Genomic DNA, 25293 nt, shown 5'->3' with positions numbered 1-25293 from the left:
TGCTAAAGAGGTTTAAAAGAAGCATCCATGGAGGAAAAAAAAAATTAAAAATTCTCTCTTTAAGGTGTATAAGATGGATAAAGGCAAAGGACAATGAAAGAGAAATCTTACAGAAGTGTAAAATATGACCAAAAGAGAACCTTTCAGTATTTTGTTAGTAAAAGAATGGTCAAGGAGGAAGTGAATTGTATTAGGGACACGAAGGATGAATTAAAATATGCAGATAGTGAAATAATACATTATCTAAGCTGGCATTTTTCTGAAATGTACATGTGTGAAGAGGTGGATAACCCCCCACCCCCAAAGTAACAAGAACTTCCAAGGAAGTACTTAATGATTTTTGAAGTTCCAGAGAGAGAAGTGTTGCTTGGACTATAATGGCTGAAATCAAACAATCACTGATACTGGATGGCACTCGTCCTACAGTGCTTAAGGGGATTAATGAGTGCAATATAAACCCATGGCCAATATTTTTTAAAGTTCACTGTTCAGTGGGGACATTCATAAGGACTGGGTGGTGGCAAATATCCATTTAGTTATACAGAATGTTTTTAACTAGCACAGTTTGAAAAGGTCTAGTGGTGAATGTTGCTCATAGCTGTTTTAAATGCTGCATATTTTATATAGTTTTATTTTTTTATAGGTGTTTTGGATTTTCCTCCAGTAAACATGACTGCTGATGGAAGAAAAGTTACAGTTGAATTTCAGCGACCTGATATAATGTATAAAAAAAAGCATTCTTTCCTGAGAAAACAAGATGAATTTGAATATATGATTAAATATTGGGAGAAGGCAGCAGAGAATTTTGTAAGTAAATAAAAGATTTCCTAAAATTAGTCCTCAAAAGTAATATTTGTAAGAATATTAGTTGGCTCTATGAATTATAGTTTCTTGAACCAATTGCAGTTATAAGTAAAACTGCATAGCTTATCAAATTCAGATATTCTTGTATAATGCTGTTTTGAAAATTAGCTGGCATCTTTTACAAAATGATGCTAAAACTGATTTGAAATGCACTATGATCAATATAAGGTACAACAGATGCAAGTAATTGTAAATTAACATTGTTATGTTCAGGGATTTGGTTGTTTTAAAAGCTGTAACATTTTTGTTTATTTCATCAAAGACAGATATCGCATTTTTGTGCAGAAATATTTGCAGAACAATGTGTCATATCCAAAAATTACTGTGATAATAGAATGTACAGGTAATTACATGTTTTGGTACACTACATAAAAACGTGTTTATTTAATACCATTTTGCAGCATCATTTAGTTAAAAATGTCCCCACAATAGATTTGTGGTGGCTGAAATAGCTTTCATGAACATCCAATTCAAGTAATGTAAAATCTGTATTTTCTCTGCTCAAGGGTTAAAGCCTAATTGTAGTTCCTATTTCTTAAACAATAAATATTTGAAAGAAGTACCAGGTGGAGAGGTAAAATCTATGTTGAATTCGAAAGCTGGTTTTAATAGACCATGACGGGTAAAAGGGCATTGTGTAATCTTAGCTGACAATATACAGGCAAATAGAAAGAGATATATGGTATCGTTATAGTCTGTAGATAATGCAGCCATGAGGCTGTTTTTAGTGTAACCTAAATACTGAGTATGTGCTAATTCACTGTGTGCACAGCAGTGTACAGAGTTACTCTTAGGGAGATCTTTTCATCTTCATATCATTTCTAGGTAAGTTAGAAAGAAAACAAGCAAGTCACCTGCCATTTATTACCTTTATGGTTAGGAAGGTCGTGTGACTTGCCTGGTACAGCTTCAAGCTGCTGATATGGAAGATGCCCACAAAAACTGCTTCTGTAAAAAAGGAGTGTCGCTGTTGGAACTTAAGTACCTTGTGCTGAGGATCTGTTTTGTCATCAGGAGTAGCCCTTGGATGTAAAAAAGGGAAAATGTGCTAGAATTTGAAATAGTCTTGCCTGAGGTAAATTTAAACAGTAAGTTCATCAGTATTTGAATATTTGTGTAAATTTAAGGTACACAGGTTTTGTTAATTCTGTAGTACTTTATTTGAGGAAGTTATATAAAGAAATTTCCTTGAGGTTTACCAAATTTCAGCTAAATTGGTCCTCGGGGAGCTTGTTGTTGTGGACAGACAGACACACAATAAGGACTTTTTTTTTTTTTTTGTTTTTTTTCTTTTTAATTTTATTTGATTATACCTACAAAATATTGGTAAAAGTGGAAAAACTAGTCTTGATGGTTGAATACATATTCAGTTATATAGCAGGTGATGTACTAAAGAGGAATTGTAGATGTGGGCTTCATCTCTAAAATGAGATGATTAGAAATCAAGAAGAAATGGAGACTTAGTCCTGATATTTGACTGATGAAGACTGGCATGAGGAGTTGGCAGTAAAAGATTTGAGATACCATAGTACTCTGTCTAGAGCAGGGGTGCCCACACTTTTTCTGCTTGCGAGCTACTTTTAAAATGACCAGGTCAAAATGATCTACCTACATTAAAAATTACTTGAGTAACTTTTTTTAAAAAATTGTACTTTTAAGAGTAGTTTTACTGCACCATACTTTTTACTTTTACTTGAGTACATTTGTGAAGAAGAATCGTTACTTTTTTCCTTTAGATAAAGCCTGACAGACAATTTTCAATCTGCTCTGTAGTGTATGCTGTCAAGTTTAGCACATGCCTTCCATTGCGTCTCCAGCTCTGACGCGAGGTTTTGGATGTTTCCCAAATTAAGGCACTGCAGCTTTGAGGACAGATGTTGCATTTTTCGTTTGAAAGCATTAACTGAGCTAATCATATTGACCATGGTTTTCTCTTTTCCTTGCAGCTGTAAATTAAACTCATTCAACATGTTGGTCAGATCTGAAAAAAAATTCCAAGTCTAGCGGCCATTGATCATTATTGAGTTGCTTGTATTCTACATGTTTAATGACAAGGAAAAACTCCTTTTTCTCCAGTCAGGGGTCTTGAAATCTCAGCAGGAATTCCTCCCTAGCATCTGCCTCAACAAAGGCATCTTTTATCATCTATTTTGAAAGGACTTCTTATGCTTAATGATCGAGTGACTCACCTGGAACGATGCTTCGGTGTGTCTGCCTTTGCTTTTGAATTCAACCTAGTGAAAAATAACAGCTGTCTGATTAACTGCGATTTTAGTTCCCTCTCCTTTCTCTTTCTCAGATTGATTTTCGGAAGGAAGTCAGTTTTGTAGTTTTTATGAACAGTTCGAAAGTGCCTTTCCACATTTTCCTTCTTTGAAATAGCAATGATAGATTGACAAATTAGATAAACGCACTTTGATTGTAACATTGTGAGAGAAAAAAAATCCTCTTCCAATTCCATATCCAGCCCATAATCAACAATTTTTAGTCGATATAAATTGGAAGGCTAACTAGATTGCTTAGATAGCCGGAGTTTTGCAGTAGCACATGTGTTTGATCGTTTGTGCGGGATGACCATTGTGTTAGAAGAAAAGAGATCTCAGACTGGCTGCCCTGTATGTCAATCAAGTGACAAATGCCATAGGGAGGATATATGATTGACTTAACATTTAAAAAAAACATTTTTTTGAATGCAACGCGGATCTACCTGTACTTCCTTTTTATAAAAAAAAAAAAAAAAAATACCTGGTCTAGAGGGTGTGTCATCACTGATACTGAAGTTTTTCTTTCCTGCTTTTTCCAGCTCTAAATAGTACTGTTGGGTGATTTAATAATTTAGACCTTTTTTGTTTTGTTGCGTAATCCCATATTGCTTTCTGTATGAGCTTTAAATCTGAAACAAGTAACACCTCTTTGTAAAGAGCCCCACATATAAGTATAGTATCTAGAGTGCACAGCACATTTATTTTCAGTCTAAAATGACCTGTTTAAATAGAACATTACTGAGAATTAAACTAAATTTTCACCTGGTGTAAATGCTTTGTTATTGAAACTCTGGTATTTCCCTTTTGTCAGAATGTTGTTGGGGTTTTTTTTTTTTGGTTTTTTTTTTGGTCATGTATTTAATGCTTCTTTTCAAGTAGTGACAATGTTTGTATGCTTTTTCTTTTTTCAAATTCTAGTTCCTTAAGCCATAGTTTTATTGCATTTTAGAGAGAGGTTGTGAGAGGATGATATGGTGGTGCAGTGGGTGTGCTGCTGCATCACAACAATACGATTAGGGTTCACGTCCCAGGTGCTCCCTGCATAGAGTTTGCATGTGCTCTCTGTGTCTACAGTGGTGTAAAAAACTTTGCCCCCTTCCTGATTTCTTATTCTTTTGCATGTTTGTCACACAAAATGTTTCTGATCATCAAACACATTTAACCATTAGTCAAATATAACACAAGTAAACACAAAATGCAGTTTTTAAATGATGGTTTTTATTATTTAGGGAGAAAAAAAAATCCAAACCTACATGGCCCTGTGTGAAAAAGTAATTGCCCCCTGAACCTAATAACTGGTTGGGCCACACTTAGCAGCAATAACTGCAATCAAGCGTTTACGATAACTTGCAATGAGTCTTTTACAGCGCTCTGGAGGAATTTTGGCTCACTCATCTTTGCAGAATTGTTGTAATTCAGCTTTATTTGAGGGTTTTCTAGCATGAACTGCCTTTTTAAGGTCATGCCATAGCATCTCAATTGGATTCAGGTCAGGACTTTGACTAGGCCACTCCAAAGTCTTCATTTTGTTTTTCTTCAGCCATTCAGAGGTGGATTTGCTGGTGTGTTTTGGGTCATTGTCCTGTTGCAGCACCCAAGATCGCTTTAGCTTGAGTTGACGAACAGATGGCCGGACATTCTCCTTCAGGATTTTTTGGTAGACAGTAGAATTCATGGTTCCATCTATCACAACAAGCCTTCCAGGTCCTGAAGCAGCAAAACAACCCCAGACCATCACACTACCACCACCATATTTTACTGTTAGTATGATGTTCTTACGCCAGATGTAACGGGACATTTGCCTTCCAGAAAGTTCAACTTTTGTCTCATCAGTCCACAAAGTATTTTCCCAAAAGTCTTGGCAATCATTGAGATGTTTCTTAGCAAAATTGAGACGAGCCCTAATGTGCAAACAGTGGTTTGCGTCTTGGAAATCTGCCATGCAGGCCGTTTTTGCCCAGTCTCTTTCTTATGGTGGAGTCGTGAACACTGACCTTAATTGAGGCAAATGAGGCCTGCAGTTCTTTAGACGTTGTCCTGGGGTCTTTTGTGACCTCTCGGATGAGTCGTCTCTGCGCTCTTGGGGTAATTTTGGTCGGCCAGCCACTCCTGGGAAGGTTCACCACTGCTCCATGTTTTTGCCATTTGTGGATAATGGCTCTCACTGTGGTTCGATGGAGTCCCAAAGCTTTAGAAATGGCTTTATAACCTTTACCAGACTGATAGATCTCAATTACTTCTGTTCTCATTTGTTCCTGAATTTCTTTGGATCTTGGCATGATGTCTAGCTTTTGAGGTTATTTTGGTCTACTTCTCTGTGTCAGGCAGCTCCTATTTAAGTGATTTCTTGATTGAAACAGGTGTGGCAGTAATCAGGCCTGGGGGTGGCTACGGAAATTGAACTCAGGTGTGATACACCACAGTTAGGTTATTTTTTTTAACAAGGGAGCAATTACTTTTTCACACAGGGCCATGTAGGTTTGAATTTTTTTCTCCCTAAATAATAAAAACCATCATTTAAAAACTGCATTTTGTGTTTACTTGTGTTATATTTGACTAATGGTTAAATGTGTTTGATGATCAGAAACATTTTGTGTGACAAACATGCAAAAGAATAAGAAATCAGGAAGGGGGCAAATAGTTTTTCACACCACTGTATGTGTGTTTCCTTTGGGTGCTCTGGTTTCCTCCCACAGTTCAGAGACATGCAGGTTAGGTATTTGGCAATGCTAAATTGGCCGTTGATATGTGTTCCGCTTGCAGTGGGCAGGCATCTTGTCCAGGGGTTACTCCTGATTTGCAGCTGATCAGGGCTCAGCACTAACTTTTAAAAAGTGGTTGCCCATCTTGGCAACCAGACATTCGATTTTAGTTGCTGTGACTAAAATTATATGGTTGCTATTGTTAACAGCCTTCATTTGGAGTAATTAAAATGCTATGCAGTTATTATCAGCTTATAAATGTAACCGTGCCATAAAAGAATAATTACATCATTTATTAACTGACCTAAATTCTTTTTAGTTTTTTGTTTTACCTGCTGCTTTACAGCATTCCAATCTGAAGGTGTTATGTAACGTGAGGGGGAGAAAAAATACAAAAAAACTGTCAGCCCTTGATCTTCTGGTATAGAGAGTACCAACAGTAGAGCAGTCATTTTCATTTTGTTTACAGATCCTTAAAAATGAATCATGCAGATTGAAGGTTGCTTGTTCATCCAGCTTATGGAAACTTCCTACGGAATACATCCTTCATTTACTTAACATTCACTGAATGTGATTCCATCTTGCAGTCTGTTTTATAATCTTGTTTGCATACAATACTATGCACCAACAAATGAAAATAAACTGCTTACATAAGTCTAAACTACCGGACCCCAAACACAACAAAAAAAAACGTTTTCCAACTTAACATCCTAAGATTACAACAGAGTAACAATTTCTTAAAGGCTGTAATAAATAACCAGAAACTTAAATATTTTTAAGACAGTACAATGTTATTTTTATTTTTCAATAGATTCATATTATATATATATATATATAAACGCACATGAAAATGTAGTAATCCTCTGCATATTTTAATTGAAAATAAATGTAACAGAATAAAATTGAGTGATGTTAATGGAACTTGCATTAGTGGCAGATTATGACAAAAATAAGCATTTCAGGTTTATTACTTGATATTCTCTTTCTTTTCTCATCGAGTAAATTAAAAACTGAGCTTATTAATCTTTTTGCTCTCTACAGTCTTACATGGGGTGGAAAAATAAGCTCATGCTGCTCCCACAAGAGCAAGGAAATGTATTAGTTTATTAGTTCTTAGGAGGTTGTTCACTCCTGAGCAACAATGGTTCTGATCAGGAGGTTTACAGCTATGATGCTACAGCACTGGAGGCATGTACTCTGAAGGAGATGGTATATGTATCATCTCTGACCCATCACCTTCTGTTTTATGTTTGCTTTTCTGCATTGTTTAGAGTAATTTCTCTTTTAAGGTCCTTTACTGTGTATCTAAAATATTAATTTTTGCATCTTTTGTTTTTAGTAAAAAGAAAGAAAAGTATTATTAGTAAATACTCCAGTTAAGCTGCAGGATTCAAAGACCAAAAGACCATCCCCCCCCATATGCTATAAATGTTGTTAAATATCAGCATAATCTGATGAGTGTGATGAAATAAATGTTTTATCAAATATGTAACACCTAACAGTTTCCCTATAGTTCCTCTGTGGCTGTCTTTTTCCTGGCTTGTGTTGCAGGTAGTGTACCTTTCATCTTTATACACTTCAACACAGTGATTCTTAACCTTTATTCCTCCAAGGTCCCCTTGTGTTTCACAAGCATTTGTTAGGACGTCCTACCATTTACCTTGTTGTACTTCTGCAGTCTTAACAGAGGTGCTTGCTTTTGAACTTGGCATGTTTTAACAAAACCATATTTTCCTCGATTGCAAGTATATTGCCTACATTATTTAAATCATGATACACAATTAGCAGAACATTTCAAAAACAGCCTATATTTATGTCAAACAAGTTATTTTTTTACTAGTGTCTGAATTTTTGAAATTATAACTTACAATGAGTGGGTGTTTTTCAGGGATAAATAACCAGTAATTACCAAAATATATAGATGGAACTTTTTGTCCCCAGGAGAAAATTTGGATTTTTACAGAAGTACTTTAAATAAATTCATAAATAGGTAGATAATTAGGTACGAAAATAAATATACACACACTTTGGTGTGAACATGTAAAAATATAGAATATGTCACTACAGATATTTTTGATAACAGAAAAGGCTGGTTATCTGTATCAGTCACAAAATTCTTAGGTGTACACCCTGTTCTAAAACTGTAATTTGTTTAGGTTATTTTGAGAATCACTGGAATGCACCCATTGTGGATCCAACTCTCACTACCAGAGACATGTAACACAGCGGCAGAAAATAATTGATAATAAAGACTATATTAAACAAACAAAAACAGCAAAAAACAATTGACAAGCCACTTTATGTAAATGATGATGATCAAGTGAACAGCCTCCTGAATGTTACGCAAAGTATTGTCCTACCGAGTACCAGATGTTATTGAGGATTTAAAGTGATTGGGAGCACTCCCCAGGAGAAGATGTATCCAACCAAGACAAAATCACACGAACAAGCAAGTAAAGGACAAGAAATTAAATCCAGAAAAAGTTTAATCCAAGGTGGTTTTTGCAATCAGACTGAGGTTGAAGCGTTTAAAGCAAATGAACTTTGATGATCATGATCCTTTTTGGTGTCTTACAGTTCATTTTTTAAAAGCAGCACCTCGCTACATTTCTTCCTTCCAGTAAACTCTGCAGCAAAGCTGAAATAATCCAGTAGTGTATATGTGCTGCTACACATTACTCCCTTATTTATTACTATTTAAATCTATATGTCTAAAATGCTGAAAATCTCTCTGTCTGTTACTGAATTTCTCATGAACTACTGAGGTTAGAACCTTGAACTTGGTATTGCTCAAAAGCTTATGAACTGATACATACTGGTACTTCAGAAAAGTGATTGGCAAATGAAGTGACATGGCAGAAACAAAAAAAAAACACTAGCAACTGAGTATCATGAAAGTTGCAGAGGTCAATGAAGTGATGACGAATACTATAATAGGGAGAAGAAGAAAAGGCGTGGTGTTGTCTGCTGAACATCAGGTACGGGATACAGAATGCTGGAGTGATAAAGATGGAAAAACGCCTGCGCTTGTCAATTGTGTCAGTTGTGAGATACAGAATTGCAAGAACAACAAAGATGGAGAATTGCATGTGATGGTCAAATTACATGTTCAGAATCCAGAAGGACATGACAGTTCTTGCATGCCTAAATGGCTAAATGGCTAGCAGAGAGCTTACTTTTGTTTATTTCTAGCCCTTTGTTCTCTAGATATTTTGTGGAAATTCAAAATGTTAGCGGTTGCTGCAACCTCAGCAAACTGACCTGTGCACGTGGCTTTTTTATGGCAAAGTGAATGGCTAATGAAGTGACATGGCAGAAGGCCGATGATGTGACAAAGAACACCACAAGAGGAAGAAGAGTTACCCCATCTGCTGAGCATCAAGTGTGGGATGCAGAATGCAAGAATGACAAAGACACAGAAATGCATGTGCAGGAGACAATTAAGTGACAAAGACCAAGAAAGAATAAGCAGACAAGACAATGACTCGCATAGACAAACAGGAAGTAATCTTGAATATAGTCTGATATGCTGTGAAAACTATGAATACTTGAGGATGCTGCATCCTGGTGGCCATTTTTCTGATGGGCAGATTAATTTATTGTAATAAAAGCATGGTGCCCACATACCCATCTATTGATAATTCCCCCCAGGATGCAGTACATATCTGTTCAGAATTTATAACAGGTCTACATATTGTGTTTATTGATCATCGAATATAACCAAGAACTCCATAATAAAAAGATGGGAGACAAAAAGAATGCTGACATCTGCTGAGCATCAAGCATATCACAGAAGGTGCTCAAGATAGAGCAACAGGCAGACTAAAGGTTTCATAGGCAAGCTCTGGGTAAGAGGGTTTAGAAAATGAATGGATCGATGATTGTAAGTGAACATTTAAGTGTAATGGATATTAATCAGTGGTTATCTCATTAAATCAATCTTCATCTTAGTGAGGCGCTACTGTATCTGTCTGTTGTATGTGCCTTAAAATTATGTAGCCAATGTTTACATCTGTTTACAAAAAGCAGAACATTTTCCAAATGTCATATTTTTGTACAGCTGCTACCCATTTTAAAAAGTTACATGTCCTTTTGGGTCAGTTTTGAAAATGGCTACAGTAGATTGAGCATATTAAAAAAAAATATATATATATATATATATATATATATATATATATATATATATATTCTTTGTGTGTAGAAACCATACCAGCAAAATTGGACCTATGACATTTGCGCAACCTTCCTAAAATTCCACACCATAAATATTATTTCCTCTTTTTAATTTTAGCTGAAGTCATTGCTTTTCTTGTGCAGTTTTTTTTTTCTTCCCTCTGAGTATTTTGATGCATTTTTTTGAAAAACATTCAGAGCTGGTATTCCATCAATGTTTATAATTTTTAGCCTGAATTTCTAGTTTTTATTCAACGTGTTCATATAATCACAACATTCTAAATGTTTGTGTTACTGTAATAAGTGTACCTTGTCTTCTTGTAGGCAATCCGAATGCCTTGTTTTATTCTATAGTTTTCTGTCTCCTAATTTTAAACATTCTTTGGCTAGTTTTAATCTTCAATGTGTCATTAACATGTCCACTAATTCTACACAACAAGGTGCTATCTATTAATTCCTACAATTATTTTAACATTCAAATGGAGTTTTCTGTGCATATTAAAGATGCAACAACCACAGTTTAAAAAAAAAAAAAAGCTTGTTTTTTGTTGTGTATACTTTTTATGGTGTTGTAATTGCCAACGGTATGTGAGCATGTTAGAATGTGCAAGCTTCTTTCTGTCAGAAACGGTGCGGATATTTTGAGAATTGATTCAAAGTCTTTGATAGAGATGGAATTGAAGTTGATTAAGGCTGAAAAGATGCAGGTGCAATAGGACAAAATGTTAAAAATGAATGGTGTGTTCGGTCGGATGAAAATTTGTGTGAAGAACAAAGCCCTTTCCAGATTACATAAACATGGCCTAGCTCTGTGTCAATGCCAGACTGTGTATACAACCAAACAATATGTATTGCTACATTGTGAGTGACAGGTCATGCTCTGCAATAAGATGACAACAACTAATGGATGTGTAAAAAGCTTTTAGAGAGCCAAATTCTGCTTTCTCCTAAGGATATTGCAGCATTCTTATCTTAGTCTTCTCTCAAAAGAGACAATGCTTTGAAAACGGGTAGTTTAGAAAACTGCAGGATTTTACTTATAATTCAAAAGAGAAAGAGAAAAATAATTAACTGCCATGGCTTGAATTTTAGCAAGGGACTGCAGTTTTGCACCTGTTGTTTAAAAAAATCCAACATGGGTTAAATAACTAAAATCGGAAAACCCTTCTTCTGTTTCAAGACATAAAGACTTTCATCCTTGTCACTTTTATCCAATTGTGTAATTAGTTGAGAAATAAAAGTACCTGATTTATGCTTACTTTAAGAGCACAATGATGTGACAATCAGCTGTAGGTTGTAATAGCTGCATTTAAATAAGAATAAAAAAGATCATAAATCATTTTTTGATGAAGTGTCTTAACATAGATCTGATTAAAGAATGGAGGCCTTCCATTAATCCTTTATCACTAGAATTCCCAGAGCCTACGAAAAATTTTGTAAATCTGGCCCACCTTAAATCCCTTCGCACCTCTCCGTCAGCGACTTTTGTCTTCTCCCCAAGCAGAAAGCAGTCTGCTATATTTTTTTTTCACTCTTACTCTCTGTCACGATCACGATACAACACACCCCCAAAGATCTGACGCTGTTACTTTTTATCTAAAACTGGGAATAACTATATGTGAGTGGTGTTTTGAGACAATGGAACTGGAAATTCTCTGATCTGGAGGGATAAAAGCTGACACACAAACGCTGGTGAATCTGCCTTCTTCGTATGTCACTGTCACTTGAATTTTTTTCTATTCAGTTTTATTGAGTGTTCCTGCTCATGCTGAATTAGTATGGTAATGGTAACGAGTGTTTCTAAGTGGCTTATCTGTACCAGTGACTAGTGTGTAGCAATAATAAACCAGGCCACACCATATATTCATTCTAAAATAAAATGTACCGAGTTTAGTGTTTTAAAACTATAGTTTTTGTCATACATGCCTATGGCCCAGCTGATGATGCTTTCATACATGAAGGAAAACTCTCTAAAATGGCATGTTAATGGAAGAATGTTGTAACGGCCGACCCCTTTACCCAGCCGGCAGCTACACCTCCAAGACCTGCGGCCTGGATAATTTACTGAGAAATAATCTACCTATCAAGCCGTACTTCTAACCAATTAAACTTTTCCCCACAATCGACGGTGTAAATGTAAGTACACACAAGCAGGATGTAAAATTAAACGGATTAAATGTATTAAATGAAACAAGACATGCAAAAAACAGAAAACGGATATAAATATAAATATCCCTCCACCCAAGCAACAACAAGACACCACCAAATATAAATACAACAAAAACCCTCCCTTGCCCCTGTAACATATAACACACAACACGAATAACAAAATGACTGTGGTAAACTGAATGATTGTGAACTTGAGTCCGATTATAAAAATGTCCTTAATATGGATGACTGAACTAGCGGTAAATGCATTGTTTGATTTTCCCGGCGATTGGAGCAACGTCACCGTGATTCCTCGGCGTATGGTGGATGGTGAATCGACCCCGGGGTCTCAGCAGATGGTGGATGGTGAATCAACCCCGGGGTCTCAGCAGATGGAGGTCGATAGACAGTCCGGCAAAATGAAAAGCAAACTGGTGAAAAAACAGCAAGCAAGTTGAAACGTGGTTGAAACAAAATGGTCTTCTTTCTCCTTCCTTCGTTCCTTCTTCTCTCTCCCCCGATTACTTAAATAGTCTATGTGACGGCTGTGATTGATTAATTAAGAACAGGTGTTTTCCAGGTTTGCGGCTGTGGTCTCCTTCCATCATCCGTCCTCCTTTACGGGGACAGCATTAACTGCTACACATACAAACAGCAAACGGGACAATGAAACGACATTTAACACTAACTATGTGGCCCCGCTACAATGTAATCAGAGAGACATGAAGTTAGATAGGCCTTCATTATTAAAAACACATTTCTTGGATTTTTTGAAGATTAAATATTGTATATTAGTACAACAAATGAAATGCGTCAAACCTAATGAAAGCACAAACACCACATATTTCAATGGTGCATGTGCGAATAAGGTGCTGTTTCTGGTCTGCTTGCTGTTAGTCCAGTTTTGTAACTGATTCTGTATTTGCACATATGCATAGGTCTTAGCAAAGGCTGATCACTTACACAAATACAGGAGCTCTGAAATAAAGGATTAATCTTCAGTTAACAAGTCTGGGTTCATTAAGGTAGCTTGTAATAAATGAAAAAACAGACCGAAATTTGGTAAATGAAAACATCAAGTGCTTGTGACATTTGAAGTTTGAATTTATTTTACTTGTCTTGTAATAATTATTCTTCTGTCAGTGTTAATAACCAGTTAATGTTTCCTTCACATACTGGTACAGACATAAATCGTACTACAGCATATTCCACAAACCTGACAAAGTGATTATTTTGCAAACCTAACTTTAAAAAATGTGTTGTCACAAAAACATCTTTAAAGAGGAACCCCATACAAAAGCTAAAATTGTATTTATTTATTTGTAGTGACAAAAAAAATTTGAAATCTTATGTTTTCATTGAGAACAGAAGGAGTCTATGGAGACCAACACTGGGTAATAGCACATAATATCTGAAAAATTACCATAAAACAGTTTCACACTAATTGTGTTGCATAATCCTTATGTCAGTTACTGTATCTAGCTGTATGCTCACAACATGCATGTGTTTGCTAAAATAGTGTTAAATCAGCATAGAAAAATTAATGCAGGGCAAGAACAGATAGACGCATTCTGAACTGAAGATCCACCTCAGCCCTTTATTCATTGTTCTTTAAGTCAAAATGTTTTTTCTGTTGTCCCATCTTGGTCTTCATAGACACTCATTCTTTCATAAACTTTATTGTTTTCTCACTGAAAACTTTATATTTAAAACACTTTCTCATCCATCGCTACAAAACACCTGGGGTAAATAACATAAACAACATTATTGTTCTTGGGTGGAGTGTTTCCTTTAAAGAGTTTCTGTATATGAATATATCCTGAATATTCTTGGTATTCACTAATGCACTGATATTATAATGTTTACATTTTAATTTTTTAATATTCAAACTATTTTTTTTCCAGTGCTGAACAGAAAATAACAGTGAATAAATTTAAGTGCGAATGTAAAAGTAAACAAGATAGTCCGTAATGATTATCATTCTTTGTAAACCCCACAATTATTCTTTGTAAACCCTACTCCCTTTAGTTGTTACTTTGATAAGAATCCCACCATCCTGAGCACCACTGCCACAAATGAAATTCAGGGTCTTGACTGTGCACTTAATTTAAGGGCATATATGTTGCACTGTGCTGCTTGTAGTTATTTTTGTTGCTTGTTTTGATTATTTGTGATCTGTCAGCAATCCATAATGTAATTATTCATGTACAGTAAGCTGTTGCACTCTCATTTCTTTATTTTTGTAGCTGTGGAGGAAAAAAGGAAGTATGTTTGAAGTTCATTGCTGACACATTCATTTATCATGTCAGTGTTGTAATTTTCATTTCAGCTATTTCGCTAGTTAAATATTTGTTTTTCATAGCAAAAGGAAGCACAGGAATACTCACTGGTTGAGAGTATTTCTGATTGAAATGAGTTCATGAGAAAAAGGAAGCATTTGAAAAGTGTTAAATGTTTACATCTCTATTATAAAAAAAAAAAAAACCTTGGGACAAGATGAGACTTTCGGGCGACGAGACGTGATCTCCAGAGGGAGATACTTCTGTCCCGCGACATGGTCAACTCACGTCATACTAACATCCATGTCAGACAGATTTGAAGAGATACAGGGAGACACTTTCATGTCCCATGACACGAATAAGTGTAGAACAAAGAGCAGCTTAAAAAAAATAAGTTAAAGATGACACATCCAGGACTAAGCGAAGCAGAAAGAGCGGCGCAACGAAAAGCACAAAAGCAATGGAGAGAAAAGAATGCAAATTCTGGAAAAAAAAAATGTAAGCAAAGAGTTGGTGAAGAAGAAAGAAAGATCTGTGCTTCGAAGACACACCAAAAAGTGATGGAGGGAAAAAAAATGCACAAAAAAGGCAATAAAGAAAAATAATAATCTATGTGCAAATTTGGAAAATGATAATCAGTCCGGACCAAGTAAATTTGAAAAACGAGTAGGTCCAAATGGGGTCACAAATAAAAGATAATTATTAAAATAGAAAGTTGAACTTCATAAACGACTAAGCGAAGAAGAAAGAGTCCAGGTCAGAAATAAAATACAAAGTAGAACTACAAAAACGAATAAGCGAAGAAGAGAGCAAACAGGGTCAGAAATAAAAGAGAGAGCAAAAGATAAAGTACAACTTCATATATGACTAAGCAAAGATGAGTGAGCTACGCTGTGAAAAGAGACACAAAAGCGTTGGAGAGAAAAGAATGCGCAAAAAAGAACAGTAAGAATTATGTGCAAATTCAGAAAATAAGGAAAGTGATAATAAGCTTGGAACAAGTGGAATAGGAAAACTGGACAAGAAAGTTAATGTAGTACATCTTCTGCGAACAACATTAGACACAAAAGGAGATCTTGATATGTTCGCCATTCATATTAAAATGTTTACAGTTTCCTGTGAGAATAGCTTTTTGCAATGGCAATTAACAAATCACAAGGACAAACATTTGAAAAAGTCAGTTATTTATAAGAGAGAAATAAACAATATTCACTCACGGCCAGTTATACGTTGCATTATCACGATGTAAGACCAAACAAGGAATCTAAATTCAATGCGATCTTGAAGAAAAGTTAATTCCAAATATTGTTTTTACTGATGTTTTCAAGTAAAAGTGAACATAATGCATATGTAACAATTACCAAGAAAAAAAGAATCTCTTTAAAATGTATTTCGGGTTAACCAAAACCGGGTTTGGCGAGTGAAGTGAGCAGGGGGCAGAGACCCCTAGTTATTTATATAGTATGGACGTTTAGACCAAATAAATTTTTACGTTGCTTCAGATAATGGGAATAACTTAGGAACCAATTCTTCATCAAGACACAGGATACATGTACACACACACACACAACCACTCACACTAGACCATTTTAGAGGCCTCCAAAATATAACTTAAAATGGATATCTTTGAGATGTGGAAATAGAACAAGAGTATCTGAAGAAAAAAAACAACACAAATTGTACTATGCAAAGTGGTAACTCCACACAGGCAATTTAACACCCCCCACCCCATAGTCAAAGCTAGCCTCCAGGAGCTGAGAGGTAGAAGTGACAACATTATGCAACCTCCAAGCCTGGGTCCAAGTCTATTTTGTCGTCTTGTTTTTTCTGTGCAGCCTGCATCCCAGACTTAATATGGAGTTAACAGAGATTGCATAAATGATTGATAAACCTAAAACCACTATCCTGTTTACATTACAAAAATGTGCTCTATTCCCAGTCTGACATGCTAAACATAATTACTTCAGGCTTGGTTGTTTTATTATTTTTCACATTTCAGAAAATATATCTTGCCATCTGTTTTGAAGACCTCTAAAAAAGCTCTGTAAAAGATAACACAATTCAAATCAATACAGGTTCAGAGTTTAAATCATTGCCTAGCAGCCTGCGATACTACTTTTTAAGAGATAAAAAGTTTAAAGTTTTCAACACAAGATCTTGTTTAAGTAACTAAACGGTTTAGTTAAATCACATCTTTAAGTAGTTTATTTGAAAAATCTTCACAATGGCTCTTTTCTGTCACCATGCACCCATATAATACTCTGTGATATCTGAGCCTTCCCATTAGGGCTCATTAATTTTGTTATATAGTGTCACTCATAAGATGATTTTAAATGTTCACAAATAAAAAGCAAAAGTATCTTTATGGTTACAGACTTGACTATGTAGAAAGGTAAAAGCTGAGAAACTTGACATCTGTTAAAATAATCAAAACTGATCCGATCTGTGATCCATATGAAATGGATAACTTTTTCCATTTGTGTAAGAATTTATATCAGGGAGGTCAGGGGTTTAATATAAATTACACAGCATGCTCTTTCTCTTGCTGATTGAGCTGCAAGACCTTAATGAACCACTAGATGTCACTGCACTACAGAGCTTTGATATTTAAAGCATACAGCCATACTGGTTTAATGATAATCTGCTGTGACATTGCAAACATTTGTGCTAAAACTCAGGTTTGTAGTGCCTTGTACAATCAAAAAAGCTAAACTATAACAAACTAAAGCCTAATATGGTTTCTTTACTCTTACATACACCATCATAATTTATTAAACAAGTTCATCCAATAATGAAGTGCCTGTTGAAAGGAAAGAAATGCATTAAATGCAAGGTCTGTCTTGGCTTTTTACTTCCTCTTGAATTATTCAGTTATGCATGTATATAAATATACATATCGGCCTTACTGCTTAAGTTTTCACAACTATGAATCATTCATTATCATGTTTTATTGATTCTTCAGGCATTAACTTATTTAATATTTTTAAACTCTTCATGAAGCACTCTCACATGCACAGCATAATTGTTCATGTACACACGCTCTTTTTTTTAACAATTATGGGCTACTTTTTACAGTATAAGTTGGTATAATGTAGTTACGGAGGAGTCCTTAGTTAATGATGGACAGGAGCAGATAATGCAGTTCCTGTTCCTAATATATTTCCTTACTGTAGTCCTTAGATAAAAAGCTTTCACATTCCCTGTGTTGGCATTGTTTTATTTTTGTACCTACAAGTGTACAACAGGCTTGAAAGATTTATTACGCTACGCATCTACGCTGGGTATGCCTCCGCTTTTGGTGGGGCTTTTTTTTATTAATAACTGTGCCGCCCATCTAAGACAGGTTGAAAGCTAAGTAGACCTCAGTGTTAACATTTGCAGTGCACCATGCAATGCTTTTGTCTTTATTATATGCCACTTGATAGGGATTTGTGAAAGCAGTGTTAATGTTTGTGACGCACCATCTGTTGGAATGGCAAATGCAATGCAGTGTATTACTAAAAATATTTATGATGTGCCATCTTGTGGAATAGCAGAGACATAGCAACTGGCTAGACACACAGAGACAGACGCATCCTTTTAATAAGGTGGATAAGAGACCATAAAGAATAAAAGGTTACCTTATTTTTGTGCCATATTATGCAAAGTAACTTGTTTTGTGTATGTACAAGCTTTGAATGGCCTTGAAAAGAGACTACAGTTGCTCATAAGATTAAAAAAAAGTTAATGAATGGAGATTCAATCACTGTATTTGACACATCCTCATAATGTGTTTTGAATTGCTTGCATTGCGCCACAACAGAATATAGAAATAGATAATTAACCTTGCCTGAAGCTTTTTATTAGAAACTGTTAACCCCCTTTTTTTTTTTCTTTTTTTTAGGTTCCAACTCCATCTCTGTTTAAAGTAAGTGCACTTGTTTTTATTTTTACTTTTCTGTTTTATGAGAAAGCTTCTTCCATATACATTTAATGAAACTTAAGTATGTACTGTATTTGAATGGTATGGCTTAACTGTATTTAAAGTTTTTGAACACAAGTTAAATTATGCAAATACATTTCTTTTCCATTTCTACTTTATGGCATAATTGTATATATTCTAACTGCTTTTGGAATGCCCAAAAATGTATTCACCATAACTAAAGACCAAACTCTTAACGAATACTAAACTACATAAAGTCTTAAGGTTTTGGCAGTTGCCATAATAATAAAAATAGTTTTCCCTTTCTGAAAAATCTACCACCCTTACCTTCTAGGCAACATACAGATTTATTTAAGTAACATTATACATTGAGTAAAATACTAATTACCAGAAAAATCATTAAGCTATTAAATGATTGTAGAGCAATTTCTGTTGCTCTGACAGGATGACAAGATGTGCTGGTAGAAACCAAATCATAATGTATTAAAATGTACAAAGGAAGTGACACAGCTTGATCTAATGTACCACAGGCTTCATTTTTGCTACAGTGACCTCCAGTGCTGGCTCTGCCAAGTTCTCCTTATGAGCCCATGAGTAACAGTCCCCGGTATACCTCATGTTCAGATGGAATGTTTTTTGAAACTCACCCATGTATAATGAAATGCTGTCTACTCTTTGAAGAGTGTGTTGTGTTTAAAATTTAAACCATTTATTTTAGAATTTGTACTGGATAAATGTCATTTTTTGAAAACATCCCAATTCTTAGTTTCTGCTTCAGGTCTTTTCTTTTAAATTGAATGTGCACTGGATTTAGAAAAGCTTTACCTTAATGCAATGGTAGGACCCTGTTAGGATTGTTTCTGCTTGCTCCCACTTAGGTAACTGGAAAACCTGTTAATGAAATTCAAAACACTCTTAAATCTCCACTGACCAGTCCTGGCATCTCTTCTGGTCTTACATGACAATGTGGTTTGACATAAAGTCTGTAAATAATCAGTTAATAAATAATTAATAATCATCTTCTTCTTCTTTTGGCTGCTCCCATTAGGGGTCGCCACAGCAGATCATCTTTTCCATATCTTTCTGTCCTCTTCATCTTGTTCAGTTACACCCATCACCTGCATGTCCTCTCTCACTACATCCATAAACCTCCTCTTAGGCCTTTCTCTTTTCCTCTTCCCTGGCAGCTCTATCCTTAGCATCCTTCTCCCAATATACCCAGCATCTCTCCTCTGCACATGTCCAAACCAACGCAATCTCGTCTCTCTGACTTTGTCTCCCAACCGTCCAAATTGAGCTGACCCTCTAATGTACTTAATGTACTCTAATGTATTTCTAATCCGATCCAACCTAGTCACACCCAGTGCAAATCTTAGCGTCTTTAACTCTGCCACCTTCAGCTCTGTCTCCTGCTATAATAATTCATAATAATAATGAATTAATCATTTATGATGCCATGTATATAAATATATGTATAATGTTCAGGATAGTTAAATTCTTTTTTTTTTCCTTGTATTTTTTTAAACTAGTGTTCTCGTAAACAGCAAAGATGTGAAGCTAAACTGCTTCTACCAAAAGAAAATGCTGAATACTGCTTTGTATTTGAAGGGAAAATATTTCAGATGCCAATTAATACCTCAAAAGAAGTTTGTTTGACTGATCCTGCAAAAGAAGGTACTTTTTAAACTATGTAGCATAATGGTATTTTTTTTACTTTCAAATTACTTGAAAACATTAAGTGTTTCTTCATTGAATGTACACGTTCTATTTTATTTAAAGGTTTAATCAAAGAAAAATATTGAAACTGGAATGTCTATTACAATGGCATAATGTCATTAAGGCAACTAAACTCTGATGATGTACAAATTAGTAAAGAAATTATTTAGTACTGTACTGAGAAATGTAAAAATAGGAAAATATGTAAGGACACTGGTGGCGGTTGGGTAATCATATGTGGTATTAAATGCTGGTCTGTCTCCATCTGTCACACTCGTATCCCTCTGAGAAGCAGTATATTCCATTTAGGATTTTGCTAGTAACTAAATTTCTTCAAGCATGTGTGATATAGATAGATATCTTTTTTTTTTTTTAGACCTGGCTAACATGTCTACTTGCTAGACAACGTTCACATTTAAGGGATTTCTTTAGTAGGAGCATTTGCTTTATTCTGATTTTGAGCAGCATCTAAACTATACAAGAGATCACTTGTTCCTATTGTTATACTTTATTAAATAAACATTTTGAGCCACAAGCTGTATTAGTAAACATTATTACACCCAATTATATGTTGTATTTAGCTTTTAAAGGTAACATTTAAAAAAGACACACTTTACATATCTGTATTTTTTCCCTTTTGTTCTCATCTGTTAACAGATAAAAGCCTGGCAATAATTCTTTCAGGAATAATCCTGATTCTTATTGCAGTTACAGTTTTAACTTCTTTATTGGTCTACAAGTTACTGAAGAGTAGAACTACTGTTTTACCATCATCCTTGGTAAGTAAGCCTTTTTTCTGTATGACTAAAGTTAATATAGGTGCCTCCTTATTAGTTTACCATATATTATTTTTATAAGTTACTAACTGTGCTACCCGTCTGAGCCGGGTTGAAATATAAGTAATCAACATAGACCTCAGCCTTACACATTGCATTGCACACTGCAAACGTTATGTCTCTCGTTATATGAAATTTGGTATGGGATTCATAAAAGCAGTGTTAATGTTTGAGATGTGCCATATACTGCGATGACAAGTGCAATGAATTTTATTACTAAAAATGTTTGTGATGTGCCATATTTTGGAATGACAGATATAACAACTGATGGACAGACAGAGTGCCACTTATCGTTTTGTTAAGGTGGATTCATTTTGATGAAAGCTAAGTCTTAGCCATTGACTCAATGCAGAGCTTCATCTGTTGACTAAAATATTTTAAGACTTAAACTGTTTAAGGAAAAACGTTTTGTGATTGTGTTTATTTAAATAAATGATAACATTACAAAGGGGTGGTATGGTGGTGCAGTTGTAACTTTCCTACTCTGCAGTAAGGAGATCAGGGTTCACATCCTTTTTGTTCCCTGTGTGGAATTTACATGTGTTTTTGTGGGCTTCCTCTTACAGTCCAAAGACATTCAGGTTAGGTAAATTGGTGTTGCTAAATTTGCATGCTTTCTTCTTTTTGTACTATGGTGGATTATAAGACGTCCATATGTTAATAAATATTTTACATTTTTATTGTGTCAATGCTTTAAAAGTTTAAAGATTGGTCACATAACTGTTAAGAGATTATAATTTGTAAGCTCTGGGGGTAGAATTGCATTGTTCATTCTGTTTATATTCTGTCATTTCAAGTGCTTAATAATGATTTGTGTATATATCAAAATGTTGATATTAACAGTAAAATACAAACATTTATGTAAATTTTTCTCTCTTTCAGCTTTTCTTCCTAAAAGGAATAAAACCGTACAATAATATACAGAAAGAAGAAACGACTTGTTCTTCTGTCCAAACAGCGGAATCGCCAACAAGTAACCAAACACTATTGCATGAAGAAGTGGGAGTAGATGAGATGCTTGATAAAGGTGTAGCATCGATGGAAAACTCCAGAATGAAAATTGGATGCAGTAATGTTGGAACAGAAACAGAACAAATATCATTTTTGGAAATTGTAAAACCAGAAAACAAACCCAATGTTGTGTTTGTTGACACTGGTGATGAGCTCACAAACCCTGATGAAGATATCAGAACAATTTCAACAATGCTGGAAAGTGGATCTTCAACAGATAGCATTCAGTCAAATCCCATTGTATCATTTGGATATGACAGGCCCCAAGTGCTTGTAGAGATGGATTTTAGTGATATAGTGGAGGGTTACAAGCATACACAGCTCGAGTAAGATACTGTTAAGACTTATCCTGCAGGGCAAGAGACTGTTTGTGGGTGTGTCCGAAAGGAGAAAAAGAAATATTAAGCACTTAATGCTACAAAGGTGAAGTTGTTCAGATGTTCTTCTCATTACAGTCTGTGAACAGAACTTGTGCTCGATTCCTTTTTGGAAATACCTTAATCTAAACGAGTTTCTCCCAGTTAAAACTATTAAGCTACTGTGTGAATTGATTTAGCATTAATTTGTTTTTATACAGGTTTATTATTGATAAAGTTTGTTCATTTTAAATGTCCTCTTTGAGAGTGACAATTTGGTGACTTACTGTAAATTTTGCCATCAGTTTCATTTTTTGAACTAGACAGATCTTTGTAAATAATGTATTTAATTGTAGACATAATTGGTAAGGAGTAGGTTACAACTGCTTCAAATTGTCTTAGTCTAACTCAAAGTCAGAAACCAGAACAGCTAGGTATCTTGGTAGCTTTTCATTTACAGAAATATTATACTTCTGTATATGTAGTTGTTGAAAGTACTTTTATTTTAGTTGGAAAAAAAAAAAACAAACTACAAAATAGGTATGCGCTGATCAGAGCTGATACGGATCATCAATAGTGCATGAGGCATAGAAGAATATAAATTTTCTTGCCATAATTACAAGCCACGATTCGACTAAAATGTTCCTAAGATGTTTATCAATACACAAGGCTAACACGCTGTTAGCACATTTACATGTGAAATACACAAATGTGTCTTTTAAGCTAAGAGGCTTATTGTTTACTAAGCAGTGAGGACAAGTTCTTCTTTATTGGTTCTTTTCATTATAAACAATGCGAATTGCTGTACTAAACACAAGCTAACTCACTATTCACACTCAGAGAAGGAGTCCTTCACTTTAATTGAAGGGCAAAACAGAAAGGTCTGAGCTCATCACACAAGACTTGTCACTGTTTTCTTCTAATCCAAGTACAGGTGGATAACATATCCATCTGCTGTGACTCCTAAGATTCCCTTTACCTCAGTTTATTACTTCACATTCTTTAATGGAAAAGTAGTGAAACGTCAAGCAAAATGACACCTTTTATTGGCTAACTAAAAAGATTACAATATGCAAGCTTTCGAGGCAACTCCGGCCCCTTCTTCAGGCAAGATATAAGGTGTCATTTTGCTTGACTTTTCACCACATTCATAATGGCCAACACTGTACAACAATTTAATGGAAAAACAAATTTTCCTGTCTTCACTCTCTCCTAAAGTCAGTTTACAGGAATTTCCATCAGCAAAACAACATGTGTGATTCCTAAAGTACTGTAATGCTTCCCGTAAAGGAGTACTATGACTAAGTTGCCATAAATCTTAGTAAGGCAGATTCTAACAAAAAGAAAAAAAAACATGTTTGAGATCGGCCAATTTATTAATTACTGATCAAATCGCTTGGAGTGAAAATTGACTGATTTAGATTGACGTTGAAGCACCAGCAGCACAAATTGCATTCTGGAAAGGGCTGTTTCCAAACCCTTTAGGCACTTTAAAAGAAAATGTTGAAAATAAAAAATGAAGTAATAACATAATTTCTGTCATTTGCACATCGTATCGAAAAACCCCACCTGTGAAGTCCGACACTTCAGTATCATCACACAATTTATTTTACATTGTTTTTATATATTCTGTACTGATGAGACATAGAGCTTCATAAACACTGTTAATTGTATACAGTAAGTCGTGAAAATAAGTTTATTGGCCTTTTCTGGACTTCTGTTTGTGCCATTGAAGATGTTTTTTAGACATAGAGTACATGCTTTACAGTGCATTGTGTTCTACAGCATTTAAGCCTGTAGTGGACAGTAGATGACACTTTAGCATATCCTGCATAGTGACTTGGGAGCACTGTGATCGATGTCCGGTCATTTTTTAAAGTAAACTTTTTGTTTAGCAGGATGAAAGCCTCTTTTAATAACATTGAGTTGTAAAAAAAGAACATATTTAAATGTTCTAAGCACATTTACGAGTTATTTTATTTGCATAATGATAAGCACTTAGTTTTGTTTCAGGCTTTTTGTATTCTTCAGTAGACTAGCTTGAAAATGAAAGTAAAATGTCTAATCAGGTTACATTATTTTAAAGCTTACATTTCAGATATGAAGTATAATCACTTGTCATTTTCTTCAATAGAACGTCTTTAGTGGCATAAAGGCCACATTAATATTGATCATGAAGAGTGTCAGCAGTTCCATTATCAAGTTTGGATGATTGCATTTACAAATTAGCTTTGACAATCACAAATTTCATTCTTAACTTGTGAATAGCATTACTTTTGGAGTGTAGTAAACTGTAGGTTTAAAATGTAAACCAAAAAAAATGATTCTTGAAAGCTGCTCAATACTCTGCTTTTCTTTATAGTTGGTCCAATGTTTGTTTTCACAGTTAAAAAAATTGTCAAGAAGACTTATTTTAAATATTAGGCTGTTATAACACCAATAATAACTCCAAACAACACGTATCACATAATCCTTCATACTACACGAAATCCCCCTTACACAATACATAAACCCCATCAACACATAACCCAAACCCAAAACATCATTGAACTCCTGTGTGATACCAAAAGCAGTTCCAGTGCACAGCGATTCTTAAAGCCATTCAGTACCCTGCTTTCCTTGGTAGAAGGACCTGTGTCTCTTTTCACAGTTAAACTGTTTTTTATGTATTAGGTGTCTTTTTGATGTTCATTCTTTGCCAATCTGTTAAGTGCCTTCATGTCATTCTCTTTACATGACTGGCACTATTACACTTATATTTAAAAAAAAGAAGAGTAATAATCCAGATCCATGTATATTGTGACTCGGGTCTGTTATATACAGTACTGTGGAAACATTTTAGGCAGGTGTTAAAAACTGCTGTAAACGAAGAATGCTTTCAAAAATGGAAGTGTTAATCATTTATTTTCATCAATCAACAAAATTCAGTGAATGAACAAGAGAGAAATTTAAATCAAATCAATATTTGGTGTGACCACCCTTTGCCTTCAAACAGCATCAATTCTTCTAGGTACACTTGCAC

The 25293-nt window shown here is 35.0% G+C and overlaps 1 protein-coding gene across 1 annotated transcript in view; it reads left to right on the top strand.

The window, feature by feature from the left end:
- Positions 1–25040, top strand: part of LOC120517007 (interferon gamma receptor 1-like) — a 65981-nt gene extending 40941 nt beyond the window's left edge. The window contains exons 4-8 of the mRNA XM_039739066.1: positions 644–807; positions 18314–18337; positions 19882–20026; positions 20726–20847; positions 21787–25040. Coding sequence (XP_039595000.1) covers positions 644–807; positions 18314–18337; positions 19882–20026; positions 20726–20847; positions 21787–22245 — 914 coding nt within the window. The 3' untranslated portion in view covers positions 22246–25040. The remainder of the gene's footprint in view (positions 1–643; positions 808–18313; positions 18338–19881; positions 20027–20725; positions 20848–21786) is intronic.
- The last annotated feature ends 253 nt before the right edge of the window (positions 25041–25293 follow it).

Source organism: Polypterus senegalus, chromosome 16 (genome assembly GCF_016835505.1).
Source record: "Polypterus senegalus isolate Bchr_013 chromosome 16, ASM1683550v1, whole genome shotgun sequence".
Lineage (NCBI taxonomy): Eukaryota > Metazoa > Chordata > Cladistia > Polypteriformes > Polypteridae > Polypterus > Polypterus senegalus.
Note: the sequence above shows the minus strand (reverse complement) of the source record. Positions and strands in the feature narration are given on the sequence as shown.